The sequence below is a fragment of the Stylophora pistillata genome, chromosome 4, assembly GCF_964205215.1.
Source record: "Stylophora pistillata chromosome 4, jaStyPist1.2, whole genome shotgun sequence".
In the NCBI taxonomy this organism is placed as follows: Eukaryota; Metazoa; Cnidaria; class Anthozoa; order Scleractinia; family Pocilloporidae; genus Stylophora; species Stylophora pistillata.
Window position 1 is genome coordinate 38,558,710 of NC_142522.1, and position 22,494 is coordinate 38,581,203.

At 38.0% G+C, this 22,494-nt stretch overlaps 2 protein-coding genes across 4 annotated transcripts; both read right to left on the reverse strand.

Moving 5' to 3' along the window:
- Positions 1-3,083: 3,083 nt before the first annotated feature.
- LOC111325374 (epidermal growth factor-like protein 7) lies at positions 3,084-15,807 on the reverse strand. 3 transcript variants are annotated; one of them, XR_015999834.1, is made up of 8 exons: positions 15,658-15,782; positions 9,795-9,939; positions 8,617-8,742; positions 8,157-8,260; positions 6,665-6,760; positions 6,085-6,205; positions 4,998-5,141; positions 3,084-4,185 (listed from the first exon to the last, which is right to left on the reverse strand). XR_015999834.1 is itself a non-coding variant. In XM_022929185.2 (8 exons), the coding sequence occupies exons 1-7, from the start codon at positions 15,659-15,661 to the stop codon at positions 5,017-5,019; spliced, it is 729 nt and encodes a 242-aa protein (XP_022784920.1). In that variant the 5' UTR covers positions 15,662-15,782; the 3' UTR covers positions 3,084-4,185; positions 4,998-5,016. The 3 variants fall into 3 exon arrangements, 2 of the variants coding, with proteins under 2 accessions (XP_022784920.1, XP_022784921.1); XM_022929185.2 differs by having other exon boundaries at positions 6,077-6,205; XM_022929186.2 differs by lacking the exon at positions 9,795-9,939 and having other exon boundaries at positions 6,077-6,205; positions 15,658-15,807.
- A 4,143-nt stretch (positions 15,808-19,950) lies between these two features.
- On the reverse strand, positions 19,951-21,001 carry LOC148733642 (uncharacterized). Its single transcript, XM_088756453.1, has 2 exons — positions 20,915-21,001; positions 19,951-20,815 (listed from the first exon to the last, which is right to left on the reverse strand). The coding sequence occupies exons 1-2, from the start codon at positions 20,920-20,922 to the stop codon at positions 20,419-20,421; spliced, it is 405 nt and encodes a 134-aa protein (XP_088612579.1). The 5' UTR covers positions 20,923-21,001; the 3' UTR covers positions 19,951-20,418.
- Between the last annotated feature and the right edge of the window lie 1,493 nt (positions 21,002-22,494).

Genomic DNA, 22,494 nt, shown 5'->3' on the forward strand with positions numbered 1-22,494 from the left:
TTTGTTTCGTTCAGTTTTAACACCTCTAAGTTTATTAAACTTTTGCCTGAATTTAGCTCGGACTGTCCGAAAACCAGGGAAGAAGGCCACTTTGTAGAAAGTAAAGGCTTGCGAAGGGAAAAAGGTTTAATCTTATGCAAGATCTTTCCTAGTGAGAATAGATGGGTGTTACGTAGCAAGGGAATATAAACTGTTTATATTCTCTTGTGCATAGCGAGTGACGCACATAATTTGACAGCTTAGCTACTGTCATCTTGGCATATGTGAGAACGGTTGTTCCAGAGAAGATTGGGTTTGAATTTGAAGTTAGTGGTTGTAAGTAAGTTAAAGGTCTTTTTCAATAAAGTGAGTTTAACTAAAAGAGTGTTAAGAACAAGTATTCTTTCAGAAATATTGAAGCTTTGAAATAGTTACTCGCTACCTCGTTAAAAATAAAACTGGCTGGATGTCAACCAAGGCACTTCGGTGTATAGAAATTAAAAATATTTTTTTTGTTTGGGCGTTTGCGCGAAGCAGAGGGGAAGTGAAAAATGACGATGAAAACAACTTTGGTAAAAGCACATGTATACAGCAAAACAAAGATAATGACGTAACACTGACAGAAAGAAAAACACAGCTCCTGGTCACGAGTAACCATTGACATATAGTTAACCCAGAATATCTTTAATAACCTTTATTACCACAGCAACAGGATTGTGAAATACTTCCCTTACCTCCCACTAGAGCTCCCAGTTTAGTCGCCATGGCAAGTGAAAAATATAGTTGACGACTAAAATTTCGGGGAAAGTCGCCAGTTGGCGACCAACAGATTTAAAATAAAAAATTCGTTAAATCTATTGATATGCAAACGCAGGTAAATCCTGCCTTTCTTCACTGAGGAGCAAAACTCCCACCCACCATTACAGAGAAAATATTTCTCTTGATAAGCTTCAGTGACCGCCGAAGATTTGACGCGCCGGTCAGCATGTTTGCGGCAAAATCTTGGTGAAATCACACGCGAAAGATTGTGCTATAAATTTATGACGAGAGTAACATTGAGTGGTAGGCGATGGGGTCACATTTCATGATCGTTAGCCTAACTTGTCGATCTGAAGCTACTTTAAAAAATAGACAGTTCAGATTGCCTACAGGTATTGTTGCCGCATCCCACATGTGAATTAGTAGCCTGTTCCACAAGAGAAAGATGACTCAACAATATAGGGACTAATTGACACTCAAACAATAATTGAATGGTGACAAATAATCATATTTCAGTAATAATAATAATAATAATAATAATAGTATTAATAGATGTAGTAATAATGACTTATAGAGGCTAGCTCAAGAACTTCACTGTGCTCCTATCGGTTTATCCTCTAGGCTCCAATAATGATTAAACTAGGCTTCTTTTAATTTCAATTTTGTAGCTGTTAATCGTAAATAATTTTCATACTTAATTGCGATTCCATAATTTCAGACTTTTTTTTACACAACAAGGCATTCCGCGTTGTAGGATATTCCGTCATTCAAGTTTTCCATCATTCCATCGAATAGGGTCCCCCTGTTAAACTCTAGGTATTGCAAGCTTCGCAAATTTAGCGGTTCGTTTGAGCACTGTCGCTAGTTGAAATTATAAATTGCTCTCTTTTCGAATAACGCTGAACGACCGAAGATGTTCTGAAACAAACAAAAGCCAAGAGCGAGGATTATCAAATAAAACTCGGCAGACTTTGTTGTGGCCTAAGAGGTCATTCGTATTCTATTGTTACACTCGCTCAACAGGACAATATTATGGCTTCACCTCCACAGGAGGCAGTAGCCATCAAAACGAGTTTATTTAACGTGAGTAGCATAGACTTTCTACGGGGAGTAGCTTCCTTATGAAGCAGTTTCGAGAGCTTTGCGTCATGAAGTGTTGCTCGAACATGTAATGATATTCATGGCGTTCTACTGTTGTTGTTTTTTTTTTAGGAATGGCCACTCAAAGTAAACAAAAAAGCACTGCATGATCGATGATTCATGATTTGTTAAAATACTTTTAAATAGAAAATGTTATTCTAACCCTCTAACCCTGAATATTATAACTCCTCAAAATATCCACACTTAATTATTTCCCAAGGTCACGAGAATTGAGAAATTGATCACCAAAGAGAAACTTCGCTGATTTTTACAAATTTTCGCGACTTGTTATGCGAAAATGTATGTAGACCTTCGGAAGAATTCTATGTGTTGACCACTCTACTTGAACAGAGAGGTATAAGGAGGGAAAGGGTACTTTAAAACGGAATAAGTTGTTATTTGAGATTCAGTTGACCCCATAGGACTAGAACTTCTGCGTAGGCTCTAATAAATTTGCGTTTCCGTTCAAGCCATTGCATATTAGAACAATTTTTCCCTCCATCACGACTCAAAACATGTTTGTTAGAACGCGACAAGTCAAAACACAGAATTAATTGAGCTGTTGCCCAAAATGATGGGTCTATTCTGTTATCCTTTCTAGTACCATTTCCGTCATCAAACAATGTGCTTATCCAGTCGATTTAGAATAGAATTCGAAGGTTTACATTGGCCTTAGTATTATCAGATATGATACCCCTCTGCCAATTAACCCTGTATTGCTACGTACTCAGCCTAATTAAGTGGCCAATTAACCCTGTATTGCTATCCTGGAGTCATCTATGGTTTCCGAGAAAGTTACATAACCCGACTGTGTTTCATGTTTGTAAAATTTCCTTGAATTCTCCAAGCCCTCTCGTGTTTGGGGGCCTAAAAACACAAAAACAGTCTGGAGCGCTCATTTACTTTTGAGACCTCAAGGAAGGGCACTTTTTCGAGACTTATTTGTGTTGAGCTTGCCACGTTTACTTTGAATGTAAGACGATAGGCTGTAGGCCACGGCGTTCGGGAGTCCCTTTTATTATCACTCTATATTTGAGATGATCATTTCTATCGGTTACTTTAATCCGAATGTTTTGCTGCTTCCTTTCGACCGAAGAGCCTTGGTCGACATTGAAACGCAGCCAAGTATATTTACAACGAGGCAACAAGTAAATATTACTCTTTAAAGCTTCAAAATATTAGTTAAGAAGTATTTCATCTTCGACTCTCTTTTGAGATGATCTCTCTTTATTGAGCAAACTCTTAACTTACAACCCCTAACTTAAATCTCAAAGTTTTAACGTAACTCAATCTTCTCTGGAAAAAATATTAATTCCCACCCATGCCGAGGCGACAGTACTTCATTCGCAATGTAACACACATCCAATCCCACCAGAAAAGATCCTGCATCAAAAAAACTCCTTTAACCTTCGCAAATTTTTTCCTTCACAAAGTGGCCTTCTCCTCTGAATTTCGGACAGTCCAAGTTACGATCTGGCAAACCTCAGCTAAACTTAGAGATGGCAAAAGTGAAAGGAAAATATTTGCCGAACTAAAACTGAACTCTGAGGAGAAGTAATGGCTAAAGATTTTAAATGAATTATGAAAATGAATAAAACATTTGGAGAAGGAGGGAAGAACACTAAGCTTCGTCCTTTTTTGTAGATCGAGAAGCTAAGTGAACCTAAAAGGAAAACGCTTATAAAAGAATCCAAGTAGGGATGAAAAAAAAAAAATAAACTGTTTTCTCGTGCAGCCACCTCGAGAAAAATGCTAAACTGCACTGATAAGCTTTTCTCATAGTGCCAAAAGATATCACTGATATAAAATGTAAAATGTAAAAAGAAAAATGTAACGGATGATAAACTAGTTTTTTCCAATATGCCTAGAAAATTAAGATGTATGTGTTTACAGTTTTCATCCCAACACCGTGAGTTATTAGTATATTATACGCATACACTTCCGCTGCAACTAATTTCCTGCACAGCTGCAGAACTAATTAAGAAAAAAAAACGTAAATGATTGCGGCAATTAACTAAATCATTACTTTTACTTTCCGTCTTGGAGAGGTTTATCGCAGACTGTGAGAGACTTGTGACGGGTTATGTGGCAATTCACATCATTCCACTTGTCCAACTGCTATTTACCAGATACCAATATCTCGGTACACAACTCTTGACCTCTTGCGTTTTTTGGTTCTCCAGGGGTCCAGTTAGTGTATCCCTTCAAAGGACTCCCATCAACCCATAGAAAATTACCAACGGTGTGCATCTTCTTCGGCCCGAGCCACATCTGAGCTCGGGTCCATTTCTTCTCTCTGAGATAAACCTGAAATCACATTTACGCCATTCAGCGTCATGTTTGTGAATACCAAGCTCAGATGTTGACACAGAGTTTGGAGTCTACTGCATGAATCAATCAGAGGGCTCAGTTGTTAGGAAGCTGAGTACGTAGCTCTAACCCATTGTAAAATTTTAACCCGGTTTTCTTGATTGCTTTGTTGAAGGGTCATTTTTTGGATGATTTTTTAATCTTTTTAGAGTACCCAATCATCTCATTGAAGACTTAAAAACCTGAGTTTTCTTTGAAAGCTTTCAGATCTGAAACCAGATTTCACACAAACCTTGGGTTTTTTAACCCAACTTTGAATAACCCAGCCCAGCAGCAGGTAATCATCCATGGTTAGAATCATAATTTTCCTAATTCGACGGCCAAACTTAAAATTATAATCTTTCATAAAACAAAAGATCGAGCTTTTTAAGTTTTTTTTTTTTTCCAATGAAATGACATAAGCGAAGATCTTTCTCTTTAACCTCCTCTGAGGCTATGAATTGAGCTTGAGACACTGGCTCATCGCGTTCGCCCATCGATTGGCTCGTGCCTCTACTACCCAGTAGTAATACCCCTTCAGCTCGGTCCAGGGTACCGTTCAATAACAAGTTTCTGCCTCAAAACGGATATTAAGAGTTTTGCATTAACAACCATGCACTATGCAGGGGAGAGGAAATTTTACATTCTCTATGGGAAACATAAGTTCACTCTATCAATCAAAACTGCTTTGAAAGTACATTTCTACAGTTGACCCCGGCGTCTAATTTTACGGTTATTTTACTTCGTATTAATTAATCATTTTACCATACCTGTGCACATTGTACTACTCTACAGTCTATAACTCTTTCCCCACGTGCAATAATAACTTCCAACAGTGTTCCTGCATGATTTTCCACATGAATTTGACCCAGAAGCACAGGTGCATTCAATCAACCGTTGGCACTCGTCTACATCTGTCGGGCGGATAGAGGAGGACAAGTAGTTAGGTTAAGCGCCATCATTAAGGTGCACTTTAGTAATGGTAATATGAATGAGTAGGATAAATAAGTGGGTAATTGGGCGAGTGATCTGAAATTACGAGCATACTTGCCCCTGAATTGCGTGAGACGAAGTCCGTTATTGCGTAACACGAAGTTTCTTTGTAGACTTTAAAACCAAAAGACAGGATGTCACCCTCATGTAGATTTTTTTTTGTTTGACATACTTAAACTTAAAATAATGTTTTCTTTTCTTTACTTTTATGTGTTTATGATTACTATAATTATCTCTATTATCATTATTTTGTAGATGTATATATTTATTTATTACTTTTTATATAGTCTCAGCTGGAAGATATTAGCTCGTTAGCTAATCTTAAACTCGAGTATAAATAAAGTTTATGTATGTATGTATGTATCACCAATCAATTGTGTTAATCAAAAAATGGGTGGATGTAAGAGGGCGTACGCTTCTTATTTAACTTTCTAGTCCCAATTTGTTTAAAGTAGGCAACTCTCACTTTTAAAGAAGTTTTCTTTGTTTTGATTGGCTAGCTTAAGGCCATTATGCTCATGATTTCAACACACCCCTCAGTTTGCAGTTAATTGGTAGTCAATTTTCGAGAATCTCTCCTTAACAGATTTAATTCTCTGTTAGTGACGACTGATCCGCACCTTGTTTACCCAAAAACCATGTAATCCCTCCTAACTCCTCCACACCCTTTTCCCAGGTGGTTACTGATGACCAGTCCCTTAACCCACCGATTTGGCCCGGCCGACTTAAAACAGCTAGTTAAACCTCAAATGTGGGCTTTAAAGAGCCTCTTACTAACGGATATTTTGTTATTGATACAATTTAGTGGGGTAATCAGAAAGCCACAATTTAATAATGACGGAAACTTGACTCTTACCAACGCACTTCTTACTATCGTATGGGCTTGTCTTGTACCAGCTGTTACAGGAGCAAAGTCTTGATGTCCCTCTCCTGTTGATGCATTGCTGCTGAAAATCTCCGTTGTTTGAAGAGCATTCGTTTACATCTGTCGAAAGAAGACGGACAGAATAGTTTATTTACTGTCTCACAAGATTGAGCTCGATCAGCCAGGGAAATAATAATTTCATTATTTTGAAGAAACATTTGCACATTTCTAACTTTAAAACCAAAATTTACCATCTTTCTTATTCTATTTAAGAACATGCCGTTATCGACTTTCTAATCTTAGCAGTATGCAGGACGCGTGTCACATATAAACTTCGTATTTGCCTTGCTAACCACTGAGCCTTTGTGGCTCATCCAGTAATAAAGCATCAAAGTGCGGAGTGCGAAGGTCTGAAGGTTCCATTCCTCATGGGGACTCAGAATTTTCTCTTTGTCTCACGCCCTTGACAATACCAAGAGCATCTTTCTCTATTTCTAACTTGCTACACACAAAAAGAAGACGACTGCCTGTATGTCTGATTGTTCTCATGGTTGTGTGTCTGTTTTGTATTTTCCTTACCTATACCGCAATTAGGTCCTGTCCAAAAAGGAGTACACCTGCATCTATTCGGAGAATAACAACTTCCTCCATTTTTGCAGCCATAACGGCAGATTGCTGGTGAAACAACAACAACAACAACAACAACAAAAATAATTTGGATATATCAACAAAAGTTGAAATGGTAAATTGGCCACCGTAACAAAAATACACTGTTTCATTCCCAAGTAGGCAGCTGTGTAATTGTCATATTACTACCTCTGCATGCCTATACCCTCCTTACCCTCCTTACCCTCCTTACCCTCTTTACCCTCTTTACCCTCCTTACCCTCCTTACCCTCCTTACCCTCTTTACCCTCCTTACCCTCCTTACCCTCCTGCTTACCTAGAATAAACACGATTAAAAAAAAAGACTAAAATATGGCTAGCTCGCTACTGAAGGGATCGAGCGCCGGGCAATTATGTCAAATATTTATGTGACAACTGTTGTTGAAAGTTGGTTGACTGTTTGTTTAGAGTTATTAATGTATTGACTGTGAATATATGAACGGTGGTTTAATAGTGAATATGCCACTGATCTTCGCAGTGATGAATAGTAGTGAAAATAAAGCCTGAAAAAAAAAAAAGAAAAAAAGGCAGGCATGAATGGGAGTTCAACCTATAACCTCTGCGATACTGGTGCATTACTCTACCAACTGAGGTAAAAAGCCAACTAAGAACGGGCCATTTGGTTGGTTTGTAATAAACCCGTAAAGGGATGAATGGACGACAGTGAATAATATAGTGTATGTGAACTGCAGATTAATAGATAGGCATGTGAGTGATCTTCGCAGTAATGGACATTACTTATAATTAAGCAACAGTGATAGCGTAGCCTGCAATTCTTTACTCCGGGCTGGACACTTTTGTGCGATCATCTTCAAGATCACTAGTAGACGGAGGGGCTGTATTGAAGTCACTTTGAAAAATTGAAAGCAAATTAAGGCCAAGTAATAATTTGGATATATCAACAAAGTTGAAATGGTAAATTGGCCACCGTAATGATTACAAAAGCTGACGTTTCGAGCGTTAGCCCTTCGTCGGAGCGAAGTTAAGGCCAAGAACTGTCTCCAGGGGCAACCTTATTGTGATGGGAAAGAACGAAGCAATCTGCTCATCCACCACAACCCCACTGTGACCTGTTGTTAATAAAATCTATATTCCCGTTTATGACAAATGGATTCAGTTATCCAACGGTGGATCGTTTTCATGGAGTTTGTTGTCGACTACATTTTACCTTTCGCTCTGACGAAGGGCTAAATTATAAAGCTCGAAACGTCCGCTTTTTACGGTGGCCAATTTACATTATCGACTCAGTCGATAAACTTAAGTATCTTGTTATTAAGTAAACATATCCTCGTTACACAGATTCATCTCTCAAAACTGAGTACTATTAGTTTCTCCTATTTCTTTTGAAATCACAGTGAACTTATATCAGACTCTGCTTATAGGCTGAATCTTTCTTTCATCTAACCTATTGGGCATTCATTTCCTCTTCTTCTCCATCCATTGCAGCATCTGAAGTATGTGTCAATTGTCCGACGGTAGATCGTTTTCAATTTGTAGCTGGTTACAGTTCTGAAAGATACAAAGCACTCACATAAACATCAAGAGTTTGTACTTGTAAATGAATTTTCGTGCCCTACACTAGATGCGATTCTCGTTCATCGTAGATTACCCCTAGCATTTTCTCGATTTCCGTAACATTTTGTCAACATATTCCCTGATATGGAGAGAGGGGCACTAATGCTTGAAAACATTGCTCCTAGTCAGGGCTTCAGCCGGGTAAGTGCCCTAGCCATTAGGCAAATGAAGGACTAATCTCAACCACCAAACAGAAAGAATCCCTGAAAAAAGCAATAAAAAAGGCTGCTGAAAGGCCCTATCATGAAAGTTTAATTGTTTCCTTGGGTAGGGCAGTGAAGATAACCAACCTAGACTTTCTGCAACGCCTCCAACCACAAAGTTTACTGCGTGAAATGTAGGTTTGATAACTGACAGTCGACACCAGGGTGGATGTTGCAACGGTCCTCCATTTCCACTCTTGGCAAACATTCGTACTGCAAAAAAACATATACCAACCAGTCGGTGGATGAGTCAGTGGTCACTGGCTCATGGCGTTTAATGCTACGGCAAAGGGCATGTAAAACTTTGATTTTGTCCATCTAAACTTTAATTTTTGAAGCGAATCCGCTTTCGTGATTTGTTCTAGAGCATAGGTATAAGGCCGTACAGTTGTCGGTGCGCTATTGGTTGGCATAGGGCGTTTCTCACCAGCTCTATGACTGACGAGTCATACTGAAATTTTTTATTCGCGTTCTACTCAGACATCACTGTTGTTTTCCAGGGTTGTTCTGCGATCTAAATAATATATTTCAACAAACCCCGCGTGAGCTTTTCACGCACTTTGATGTTGGGTATACAGAGTAACTCATGAAGAAAATAACGTAACAACAAATAAGAATAAATGTCAGCTAAGAAAAGAATTTAACATGCTTTATATAAGGTATATGACGTGGATTGTTGAAACAGACGAGAAGTGTTAGTTTTAATTTCATATGACGTTTCATTCCCGTAGAGATATTGTACATAATGTTTTGCGAAATTTAAAGATGAGAATTAATCTCTGAATAGAAAAACCGCTGCTAACAACCAGAAAATTTGTGAACCACAAGGTGTTTAGGAACAGCTGACAGATAGGCAGTCCTCAAAATGTATTGCAAAAGCTTTCAGAGAGAGCAAAGCTTTCTCAGTTCTCTTCTACAAATCTCTGGCTAAGGATATGAAGATTATATCTAATGATTATACAGGTGGTTTATTGAAAGATGAGAAGATGGAGTTTGTGGCAAAACTGCAGAACTGTGTAAAATGATGCAAACGATAATCGCTGAATATCGCGATTGTCGCGATATCTCGGCAATATTTGAGCAATATTTCAGTTGGAACGATATATCGGCGATATATCGCAGATCTATTGTTTTAACATCACTGCTATTTAGATAGATAGATAAAGACAGGTAGCTGGCAATCGTATTGCACCTTTAATTTGTTACGCTCGTGAAAATAAATGGGTATCACCCGAGGGATAAAAAAGAAGTAGGAGGAAACATACCCATATTTTGAAAGCCCATTGCCATAAAGTGTTCCGCGCACCAAGAAAAGGCAGAGCGCAAGCATAAGAAACACTTCCAGACCTGTCTTTTTCACCTTGCTGTGTGCCATCTTGGTGAACCAGCAGCCAAAGAGCATAAAGGCGCCTGACGGAGGGTAGATGAAGAAGATAAATTTATCAAGTTACGCGTTTCTAAAGTTTCAAAGCTCTACCAGCTTGGCACAATAATAAGATACATGAGTAGTCAAATGGGAGAATTAGTTGAGAAGTCAAAATATCGAAGATATCTTTTAGCGACCAGCGGAAAGGATAAAAAAACCACAGGATCTGCGATACTGAAAGGCGGTGTAACTTTACCTCTGAAATACTCTTTCATCGCCTTGTCAGCTGTGTGCATAGTAAGTCCCATCAATTGCAAAATAAAGGAGTTCTCTGGTAAGAACTTTTCGAAATAAGATAGAGGCGAACAGGACATGTCAAACGATAACAGAAAATATGGACACTCGCTTTGAAACTAAAAATGAACAATTAGTTCGAAAGCCAGAAATTTTTTATAATATAATAGCGCTATCTACTGCGAGGATCGTGCATCATACGTAAAGAGTAAAGGATAAAGAATATGAATCAATTTTTTTTCCTCTGATTAAGCTCGATGGCGACGGCTTAAAAGAAGATGTTTATCAAAAATTTGATCACATAAAAAAACCAACTGGAAAATAATGGTTTTAAGCTACAGGTTTTATTTTACTTTACTCTGTGAAGATTAAGAGCGCATCAGGAAATTCGTAATTGGCGAGTAATTAAGGGGAAGGAGCATCGAGGAATAAAACAGTTTTTTGTTTGTGTAAGTCAGGTTCCACGGATCCGATGTCGCCATGGTAGTTACCCAAGATGACACATCAACCAATGTTAGGAGTAACAACAACAACAACATCAACAACAACTGATATATCTCTCATAATGAATCATATTCTATACAGAGTTTTAGATAGGCGTAACTAGAAAAGAACGATAATCATTTTAGGTATTTACCCCAAAGGAAATTTGCAGGTGAGCAGTAGTACGTTTTAATGTATTCTAATCTGGGACATCTGTTAACTAAAGTGTGGGCGTTCGGAATATCCGGGCATGTATTCTAACAGTGTAAACTTTAAAACCAAGAGAGAAGAGGGGAAGAGAATCTTAGGCTTGGATTTGAATGTTTTGTCTGGTTTATGGTATATCTGTTGCATTCAGTAAAACGGCGGTAACATTTTATCATGAACAAGCCTTGTCTGTCTGTGAACATTAATTAGCGTGGGCAGTTTCTACTGCCCGAGCGGAAGTGGAGGGGTGGAAGGGAATCCATTTTGAAGAGGGCGGATGGTTTTATTTCGGTAAGAGGTACAAATCGCGGTTTTAGTTAGGGTGTTATGGGCACAACACCTTTATATTCAGTCATAAATCACAACCGTAGTGAGATAAGGACATTACTCTAAAATAATGTCCTTCCGAGCCCACAATCTGTCTACCGTATAGGTCAGTAGACTTCCTTATATTTAGTTTATGAAGTGTTGTAGGGCATGTAAACCCAAAAACTCGTACATTTTCTTTTCACATAGCTGTTTAGCAAATATATCAAGTACACCGAAGGTGAAGTTCTTTCAAATTCGAAGCATTCGCCATCTTGAATTGCGTCATCTTTCCTGAGACATTACGGGTGGAACCTTCCGGTGCTGGAGGTCAAAAGCACATGAGATACCTTTAAGTCTCCCTCGCATCCCTTGTTTGCCGGTCTCGTCACGATTTTTATACTTAAAATTTGGTTAAATACATTCAATTTTTTCATAACAGTAAAGCGTTGTGTTGTCCAGTTTTGTAATAATTCAAACAAAACTGGACATGCAATACCTAAATTTCCAAAAGAACCATATTTAAAGCGACAAAGGGTTAAATTTTTTCAAGTGAAAAGAACCAATTTCGTCGAGCCGTCCAAACATTCTCAGTGTTGTTTGTAGCAGTCATTTTCCCCCTGATTGTTTCGATAAAAGCTACATGATGGAAGTGGGCCTTAAAACGTTGCTGGTTTTAGTGCTGTACCGACGATTCAGCCCCTACCAGAAACAAATTCTTCTGAAAAAAAAAAAAAAGCGACCCGTGCAGTCAGCAGATAGCGAGAATCCGGAGGTTGCCGACCGAACTGAGAAACGAACGAGGAGAAGTAGAGCTCTCCAAAATTTAAGAGAAAGAAAGGGAGACAAATAAGAAATTCCTAAAAACCTTTCAAACTGTCAACCTTTTGACAGAAAAAATAAGGTTTTTAATAAACCCAAGCAGTCCTTGTGAATCAGTTCAAGAAACTGACAAAGATATAAAAAATAAAAAATCTTCAATCTCGCCAATCTAACTGAGAACGAAGATGCGGCAAACAAGGAGTATGTTGATAAAAACACGAAAAAAAATCGATTTATGTTCTTTTTTGGCAAAAAATGCAAACAGAAATCTTTTTGTTGAGACATTCATTAAAAAAAAATCAACATGATGGTATCACACAGGCCACAACTCATAAATTGAAATATTCATCAAAATAGACTTTGTGCTTCTGCTTTCAATCAATCAGGATTGAACAACCATGCTCGCAAAGAAGAAAAAACTCAGTCAGGCCAGAAATATCTACTTCAACAACAATGGAAGACACTTTTTGTTTTGCTTTATTTTTTCGTTTGGTTTTTTTTGTTTTTATGAAAATAGACAATTTGATCTTTCTTTCAAATTTACTCCAATAACAAGAACAAATCCACATAGCTTAAACGTCTGCGTGAAACAAAAATGTCAAAAAGAAACTGTTTGCTTGGAGATGGAAGGTTTCCTGTTTTTTTTCTTTCTCTTGAAAAAGGTTAGAGGAGTAAGACCAGAAATAGTTGTGGGTTTTTTATTCGTAATTGTTGGAGAAAACACAGAACCATTCACTGTTGGAACGCCATTAGAAAGTAAATCAATGGGTGAAGCACCTTCAGCAGGATTCAAGACAAAAGCAAACCCTACAGATGGAGGAGAGTGGAAAATTCAGTGTCAGCTGCCACTGGAATGGAATATTGGGAGGTTCAATAAATACTTCTTTCTAGTGAAAATGCATGACTTTGAATTTTACACAGTGAAATTGTAAAATTTTTAAAAGAGCCAGAACTGTACTTTGAAGTCAAAGTTGTCTTCATGAATTGCCTTTAAAAATCAAGATTGTCTAAAAAATTACTTACTACTGATATATAAAGAGCAGGGATTTTTTCAAGGCCATATAAATTCGTTATCGGAGAATTTTCAACTGAAAAGTTTTATGACATATACAAACGATAGGGTGAATGTGGTACGATATATGCCCATGGTTTCATCACAAAGTTTCAACGTTTTACTATGGCCGAAAAGGCTAGAATCAGAGATTCGGTTTGGTTTATCCTCTGCAGGAAAATACACAATAGGCGTACGTAGCAGTTTAATTGGCGTAAAGCAATGTGGTGGAAATAGCCTTGGAACGAGGTTGAGTTTTAGCATCGAGTGTTTCAGGCTTGAAGTGCTGGGCCGCGCATAAACGATTAACCAGGCTTGTTAAAGTTTACATTTATATTTCGAATGGACTAAAATATTACATATAAATTTAAAGCACAAACTTAACACTGTGAATCGCTTCAATTGGCTGATTGATTAAATTCGATTAATGAATTAAATTATCCTATGTAAAAATTGGCAATTCGATCGATTTGTAGATCACTTTAGTAAATGAAAGAACCACGCTTTTCTGACAAGGAAAAGAAAAAAAACAAAACAAAACAAAACAAAACTTGTGGAAGTCACCGTCACATATCTTTACTTTTAATCAGTCAAAAAACTTGCGGTCCACAAATTCCTTCTGTGGTATAGCGTTCCGAGGCAGAAAACCTCAGAGGGTAAGCGGGAGAAAACCTTGCGAACAAAGATTATCTTGTTTAAATCCAAATATTTATTGAGCGACTGCGAGGCGAAACTAAACGTAGTAATAGAAAATAGGGGAATTTGGCTCGTGCAAGCAGGGAAAGATTCGAATCGCAGCGTCAAAATTTGATGAATTTTGCTAACGGAAATTTGATAAACGAAGGTTTTGACTCTAAATGATTTAGAACTGGTTTTGTACAACCCCTGAGGTATGCATTGATTATTCTGCGGAGTTGGATGATTACCATTATTCTGAACTTCTCCTTGACTCGAGCTAATTCACAAAGTAAGTCATTCCTTTTCTGTTGACTTTTGCCGTGGTACTTAGGTTCGTTCCTGCATTTCGTTTAGCGATTTTAGTACTTCGAACTTGTCGTGGCACCAACTAGTTCCAAAGTCTTAATCTCCATACCTTTGAAAAGCACTCAACAGCAATTTTTCAAAAACAACAAGGCCTTCAACTGGTTCCCTCTGAACCGCAAATCCGGCCAGAATATAAGCTCCGAGCAGCCTCATGTTAGTTTTTATAAAAGAGCGTCCGAGAGAATTAATCGTTGCGCGACCTCTTCTACTAGTTATATGTGCGGAGACTATTTACATCTTTCAAACTAGCTATGGAGCAACATAGATATGTTACTATCCGTGCAGCTTTTGGTATTTGAGTTGTTCTTCTGCTCCCTAACCACTAAGCCGTGAACAAAAGCTTTTCCGGGAAGCATTAAACAGCTTGCAAACAACCACTGAAGAAAGATGGGAAAACAGGACAATCGACAACGACAACATAACAACGTGCGGTCCCGATAACTAGTTACTGATATCATTCTACAAGAAGAAGAGTTAAAAGTAACATATATTATACTCCACCTTAATTTTAAGCGTTAAAAGAGTGATGAATAATATTTATCTGCAGTGGCTGAACTTGTGTCTGTCGTAGGATACTTAAAGGATCCAACCCGAGTTATCATCGGTCAACAGTTTGCAACACAGGCAGCCCAAGCTCACTTCTAGAAAAGCGGACGTGACTCTTACCGTGTTGCGCAACGTTTTATATTTATAAAGGTTTGTATGGGATTTTATCGGTTTTGCATTAAAAGAGAGAAAAAAATGTCTTGTTTTGAAATAAAATGGGCTTACCTTATTGTCTTGTTGTTTTCTTTGTTGATTCCGAGCGTCTCAGGCCATTTTGAAGCGTTTTCGGCGAGTTAGCGCTATGTTTCTTTTAGCAGTTGAACACCAACATAGCGCTAACTCGCCGAAAACGCTTCAAAATGGACTGAGACGCTCGGAATCAACAAAGAAAACAACAAGGCAATAAGGTAAGCCCATTTTATTTCAAAAGAAGACATTTTTTTCTCTCTTTTAAGAAGAAATCAAAGGACGCTTGTTTGATTTCTGTGTCATTGCTATCTGATTTTGAATTGAGCATTTGGGCGATGTTTGATGTACAGCTAAGGAACTGTAACACATTAAACACGCAAACATCTTCACGTTTGACTCAGAATTTACTCGCTCATTTTTTTTTTTTTTTTTTTTTGTTATCTTGTGCTTTCAACAACTTTCAATTATTTCAATTACCAGTATTCTCTAACTTTTGAAGAAAAGCTGTCTGTAACATTCTCATTTGATCATGATTAATCTCCCGATTTTTCCGTTACCATTTTCTTAATGCATTATTTTGTTTTGGTAGCCCTGTCTCTTTGGCAATTAGTCTGAAGTTATATTCTTGAAGAAATTTTGTACAGTATTTCATCATAACTTTCTACAAATAGATTTTGAAACAACTTTGTCAGGTTAGGAAAGAAAGCAGTAAATAGAAGATAAAGGCAGGCAGCTGGCGATCTTATTGTACCTTTGTTACGCCGGTGAAATTAAACGAGTAGCACCCGAGGGGATTAAAAAGAAGCAGAAGGAAACATACCCATCTTTTGATAGCCCGTTGCTATAAAGTGTTCCGCACACCACGAAAACGCAGAGCTCAAGTATAAGAAACACTTCTAGACCTGTCTTTTTCTTCTTGTTGGGCGTCATCTTGGTGAACCTGCACGCGAAGAGTATCAACACGCCTCACTTCCCTGCACTAATTGAGAGCAGTTTATCTAATAAGATCAATTTACATCCTTGATGTTCATACAATCTGTCATCACTTAAAATATCTTTCGCAATATCCGTTCTGACTGAGGGTAGAGGTAGATGGGGTTGTCAAGTTAAGCACGTGTGGAGTTTCCAAGCTGTGCAAGCTTGGCACAGTAATCGAATACATGAATACTAAAATGTGATAGTTAACTCAGAGGTAAAAGTATCGAAGATATCTTTCAGCGACTGGTGGAAAAGACAGAGAAATCACAGGATTTTCGATACAAGGGTGGCGTAACTTTATCTCCCGAAATACCCTTTCGTTGCCCTGTCAGCTGCGCATAATAAGTCCCATGAATCGTAAAATAAAGAAGTTCCCAGGTCACAACTGATCGAAATAAGATAGAGGCGAACAGGACATGTCAAACGACGAGAGAAAATATAGACACCCGCTTTGAAACTAAAAAGGAACATTCAGATCGAGAGCCAGAAATTTTTTATTATTATAACATTTTTGCCATAGTCTTACCAAATACCTTCTTGGTGGTCTGTCTTCACAAGGGGTCAAGGACCCCTAACAGAACTTCCATTGGCCTCTTATTTTATATCATTTACTAGTTTTATTTTTATTTTTACTTTTGAAAGAATAAAGGATAAAGAATAGTAATTAATTATTTTTGGTCAAATTAAGCTCGATGGCGACGGCTTAAAGGGAGATCTTTAGTAAAAATTTGGTCAAATAATAAAGAAACCAACTGTAAAATACTAGTTTTAAGCTACAGATTTTTTTTTTTACTTTACTCCTTGAAGATTAAGATCGCATCAAGAACTCCATAATTGATGGGTAATATAAGAAGAAGGAGCATTGAAGAATTCAACGGTTTTGGTTTGTGTAAACTTTAAAACTAAAAGGGGAGGAGAATTTAAGGCTTAGATGTTTAGTCTGGTGTTTGGTATATCTGTTGCATTCAGTAAAACGGCGCCAACACTTTATCATTAACTGGATTTGTCTGTCTGTAAACATCCGGATAAATTCAATTTCCACCGCCCGAGCGGAAGTGGAGGGGGTGGGGAGAGACTCCATGATAAAGAGGGCGGATCTTTTCACTTCGCTTAGAGGTACAAATTTTGTTTTAATCAGGGTATTATAGGCACAACACCTTTATATTTAGCCATAAATCACAAACCGAAGTGAGGTAAATTGAGTCCATATGATGACCAAAGGACTAAGTAAGATGAGGAAATTATTCTAATTATTTCCTAATCATTCCTTAACTGTCTGACCAAGGATGTCACATACACATCCGGCTCTGTAGATGAGCAGATTTTTTTCAAATTATCAGCTGAAACATCACCCATTTGGTTAAATCAACTCTGTAACATGGCCAAAATATTGATGCTTATTTTGCTGCTGGGAGAAATTTCTCTGCAGAAAAGTTAAGTCCATATTTCTTATTACATTTGTAGTTGCATCTAAATTGAAGCATCAGATGTTTGCTAAACAATTTAGCTATAAAAAATTGCGATAAGATCGAAAAGTTTAAAAAAAAAAAAAAAAAAAACCATCTTGGGGTTAAAGAAAAATGCGACGACGTTTAAAAGTTCGCTTAACGTCGTTATCAAGTCAATAACGAGTGTTATTATACATTGTAGCCACCATCTGTCTTTTCTAAACACCCACAGTTAATTCTAAGAAACAGTGGAACCTACAGATTATTCAATAATCTGTACCTACAGATTAGTGAATAATCTGTAGGTTGCGTGCGCAATACATGATTTCCGGTGGAGCAATGTCAAGTTCACGGACAGCGAAGTAAGAATGGGTTCTCGATTCGCTTCATCGATCCAGCGAGAAATTGAAAAATTAGTTGAAGATAAAGATTTGGAAAATCCTAAAAGATCGACAAAAGTGACCAAGGAACTGTTCTACCCTGTTCTACCGCAGTATTATCGGCATTAGCCTTCGGCTTCGGTAACACTTATCTTGACCTGGATTCTCTTAGGAATTCTTTTACATCTATATTCGTTCTCATTTTAAACAATTATTGAATGATGTTTTTGTGATATCCGGAATAATCAAGGTCAAGGTTGGTGTTATCAAGTGTTATCAGCCTCAGCCTTCGCCTTCGGCTGATAACACTTACCTTGACCTTGATTATTCCAGATATCACAAAAACCTCAGTCAATAATTGTTTAAAATGAGAACGAATATAGATGTAAAAGACCTCCTAAGAGAAACGGATAATAAAATTGAAAATATGTAAATACGTAAATAACAAAGATACATCAGGGATGTTTTTTTATTAAACTTGATGAAAGGGCATTATGATATGGATATTTCTGATAAGTTATTTTTCTGTAAAGATCGTGGTTTGGATTATAATTGAAGGAAGAGTGATTCTCTTGACCTAGTCAGCATGTATAGTAGAACAAATATTTTTAAATATAGCTTTTTTATCCGTATTATTAATGAATGAAATAGTTCACCAAAATCACAAAAAATAACAAAAATTATGATAAAATGCTTAAAAGTCGACAAAAATGTGTTAAAATATCTAATAAAAATGTAAGAAAAACTAGAGGATACACACTATGATAACGATATTTTATCACGAAACCCGCGTATCTCCACTAAAACGGGACCGAAGCTCTGCGTGCCGTCGCGCTAGTTTACTGACGAGATTGACGGGAGATAAAAATAATAACTGCTAATGTGGGATAAATTGGCCACAATAGTGACGCTTTTATTTCACCCCACATCAAGAACATTGATATAATAAACATCACGCAATCCCATATTTCACTCTAATCATCAAAAATACTTACAAACAAATTAAGATAAAATCATTAAAAATCAAAAAATACATGAAAATGTCGACTAACAAAATATCTAAAAAAAAAGAAGCTAACTGACAAATGGCAGCCTCTTAACTTTGAATATCTAGGTCTACATTAGTAAAATCCAATTTGGGCCTTCTAATTGTTCTGGATCGTCTTAGGCAGATTAAGGCTGATCTTAAGAATGCAAACGAAGTTTTTGCCCTGATCCAGGAAATTGTCTTTGAATAGTGCTCTAATTTCTTGTCCGCAATGAGTTCTGCAAGGCGACTGTGATACCTCAAACATTCTTGGCCCATTCCACCAGTCGAGGTAAACACAAGAGGCGTAAATGAGCCATGTTCGGTGTCTAGAACACGTCTTGAGTAGGAACGTTTCTTCTCATTCTCATGCATACGGTAAATCTCCTGCGGTTTCAGAGATTTGCACGATTCAGCGTTTGGGTGACAAACTCGAATATCGAAAAATGCAGATCGATTGTCTTCCCAGAAACCACGAGCATGAATGTATAACCTTGAATGAAATAGTCTTCCTCATAATATAAATGATTCTGTCAGTATTTCTCGCCTTAAACCACAGAGGGCCCACTCAAGCGGCGTGTCTGGTCGTTTGTTCGAAATACAAAGAAATGTATGGGAGAATATTGAAGAGTCATAATATCGTAAACTTATATCAAGGAATGTCTATGTTAAGGCTCAAAATAAATGTAAACCTTCCTCACTTGCTGTGTATTGTCGTTTCTGTGGTTCTAAATGGCGAATTTGAGCAATTTGGTAGATTTTGCGTTGACTGTTACTCTACTGTATAAGAAGGAGACAAGGGTGGAAAGCTCATTTTCGACTGCTCCGCTTTCGAAGCCGATTTTTACCCAGAAATTAGAATCGCCCGGCTTCTAAATCAAACACCAGATAAACTAAAAGGTTGACGCTTCATCTCGTGTCATTCAATCGAAGATCCATTCAAAATCCAAGCGCTAACCGCCAAAAACCTTTCGAGAAATGCAGCTTTCCACGCGATCGGCATCCGCGGCACAGATTTGCTGTGCCAGGGAGTAACCGTCACGCTGTTTTCTCCACACTAATTGGATAGTGGTAAACAATACCCTGTTTCAAATGCCTCATGTGAGAGTGGAGTCAGGGGCATATTCGCGCCGGCGATTCATCTACTGACTAGCCTGGCGTGAGGTTTATGGCGCGTGACGGAAACCCTACACTACCTCAAACCTCTTTGCTCGCGTAACCCAATGAGCTCTGAGAGGATACTTGTGATTATTTTCGAATAACGGATTGAGCTGAAAGAGAAGGAAGGGTTGAACTGGCGATGTTTTCTGCGTTAAGAAAAAATGACAAATCCTGATGTCCACAAGGAAAGAAAAAGCTATGGACCTTCTGCTTCCATTTTAATATCCCTAAAGGCATGGTAAGTTTAATCTTAATATATCCAAATGTTCAAAAGCTAATCTTATTTAAGCCCATGTTTTCAGGTTTTTCCTGCAAGCAAAATTAAGTTGCCCACTTCGGCGCATTTGTATATTTTTAAGCTTCTGAGAAAGTATGAAATCGAGGAAGGGGCCTTCACTTTCAGACAAGATCTTTACGACCATGGAAGGAAAACATAATGCCATTATCGGAAGTCACAATAAAACTGATTTGTAGAGCGGTAGGCGAGTTGTGGTTCAGCGATATTATTTGCTGTCAACGAAGACGAAGTAAAATAAAGGAATGTCGTTACTGTAACTTAAAAAGAAAAACCAAAGGTAATGAAAATACTAAGGTGCGAAGACCACATGTATTCCATTCACCAGCTCGAATACTCTTCGGCTCGACATCCTCACTTCGCCCCAAATTATAGTGTCAACTCTTTTTATACTTTCTTCGACCAACTTGTTGGATACAGCTCTTTCGATGACTAGTTTGGAGGGCAGATCGGCGGTCTGTAAACCGTAATAGGCGTGAACTGTGGAAGTGCGTATCATGTCTGAATAACCACTGCCTGCAATGCCACTCGCACAAACTATTGAGATTTTTTTCCCCTGATCCTTCAAGCGATAGTACATGGCTCGCACCAAAAATGACTTCCCAGTTCCAGCTTGTCCCGTGAGAAGGAGATTGTGACCTCTTTCTACGATATCGAGTGCTTTCATTTGCTCATTTGTCAAGTTCCATCTGCGGTTTGAAGGTTACAAAACATCACAGGGTAAATTAACTCTCTCCAAGACTAAACGATATTAAAATGTAACGATAGAACGCATAATTTCTGTTTACCTTGACATGTTTTCAACTGCGATTGTTCTTTCCAATTATTCATCCAAAAGATGAACGCATTTCTTGCAACGATAGCCTACATATATATTTCTGATACAAACCAAGACAAGATTTCGCTGGCCGGAACACAGGGGTTTTCGCGGTTTTGTCAACCCAAAGCGCATTGGGTTACGCAAACAAAGAGGTTTGAGGTCGTGTAGGGTTTCCGTCACGCGCCAGGAACCTCACACCAGTCTAGTCAGAGGATGAATCGCCGGTGCGAATATGCCCTTGATTCCACTCTCACATGAACCATTTGAAACAGGGCATTGTTTACCATCATCCAATTAGCGTGGAGCAAACAGCGTGACGGCTGCTTCCTGGCACTGCAAATCTGTACCGCGGATGCCGATCGCTTGGAAAGCTGCATTTCTCGAAAGTTTTTTGGCGGTTAGCGCTTGGATTGTGAATGGATCTTCGATTGAATGGCACGAGATGAAGCGTGAACCTTTTAGTTTATCTGGTCTTCGATTCAGAAGCCGGACAATTCTCATTTCTGGGTGAAAATCGACTCTGCGCTGGAGCGGTCGAAAATGAGCTTTCCATCCTTGTCTCCTTCTTATACAGTAAAGTAACAGTCAACGCAAAACCTACCAAATTGCTCAAATGCGCCATTTAGAACCACAGAAACGAAAATACACAGCCAGTGAGGTAGGTTTACATTTATTTTGAGCGTTAACATAGACACTCCTTGATATAAGTTTACGATATTACGACTCTTCAATATTCTCCCATACATTTCTTTATATTTCGATCAGACACGCCGCTTGTGTGGGCCCCCTGTGCTTAAACATAAGGTCACTGCATTTTTTGGTAATACTTAGAATTTCAGATTTAAATTAAAATAATGTTTTTATATTAAATTTTATACTCTGATAATTGTTTCTTAATTTTATAGATATATTTTGTTAGCTTACTGGGGAGCGTCCCTCGTATGGTGTCTAGGACGCTTTTGGATGCTGCCTCTCCATCATCATTATTATTATTATCATTATTATTATTACTATTATTATTCATTTATTAATAAATAACATCTCAAGAATTAGACAATCAAACTCTGATCTATATTTCTTTAGAACAGAAAATTTCTTATCAACCAAGTCAGTCTTCAACAGACCGTGTTACTCAAGCTGCCTCCCGATTGCAAAGTATTTGTGTTCGTTAATGCGCTGGTCTAAGTGTCGGGCGGTATACCCGACATAATATGCGTCGCATAGATCACATTCGAATTTGTAATGTTAGCACGCGTTGATTATTGACAATAGGGGACTTCTTCTCCTTTAGAGCGAGAATTAGGCTAATCTTCATGGTCTGCAAGACGGATTTAATTTGGACACCAATGTTAGCGCTCAAAATTTTTATTTGCTTCTTGACAGAGTTAGCTGATTGTCGATCTTTAAATGGTAATGGGACCATGATGGTAGAGCTGTCATCTCTTGTATTCTTGGCTGCATCGATGTCGTCGATATTACGCAAAAACTTATTGATCGCTGAATTGATCGAGAAAATTGGGTAGTCGAAGTTGAGGAAAGTAGACCGAA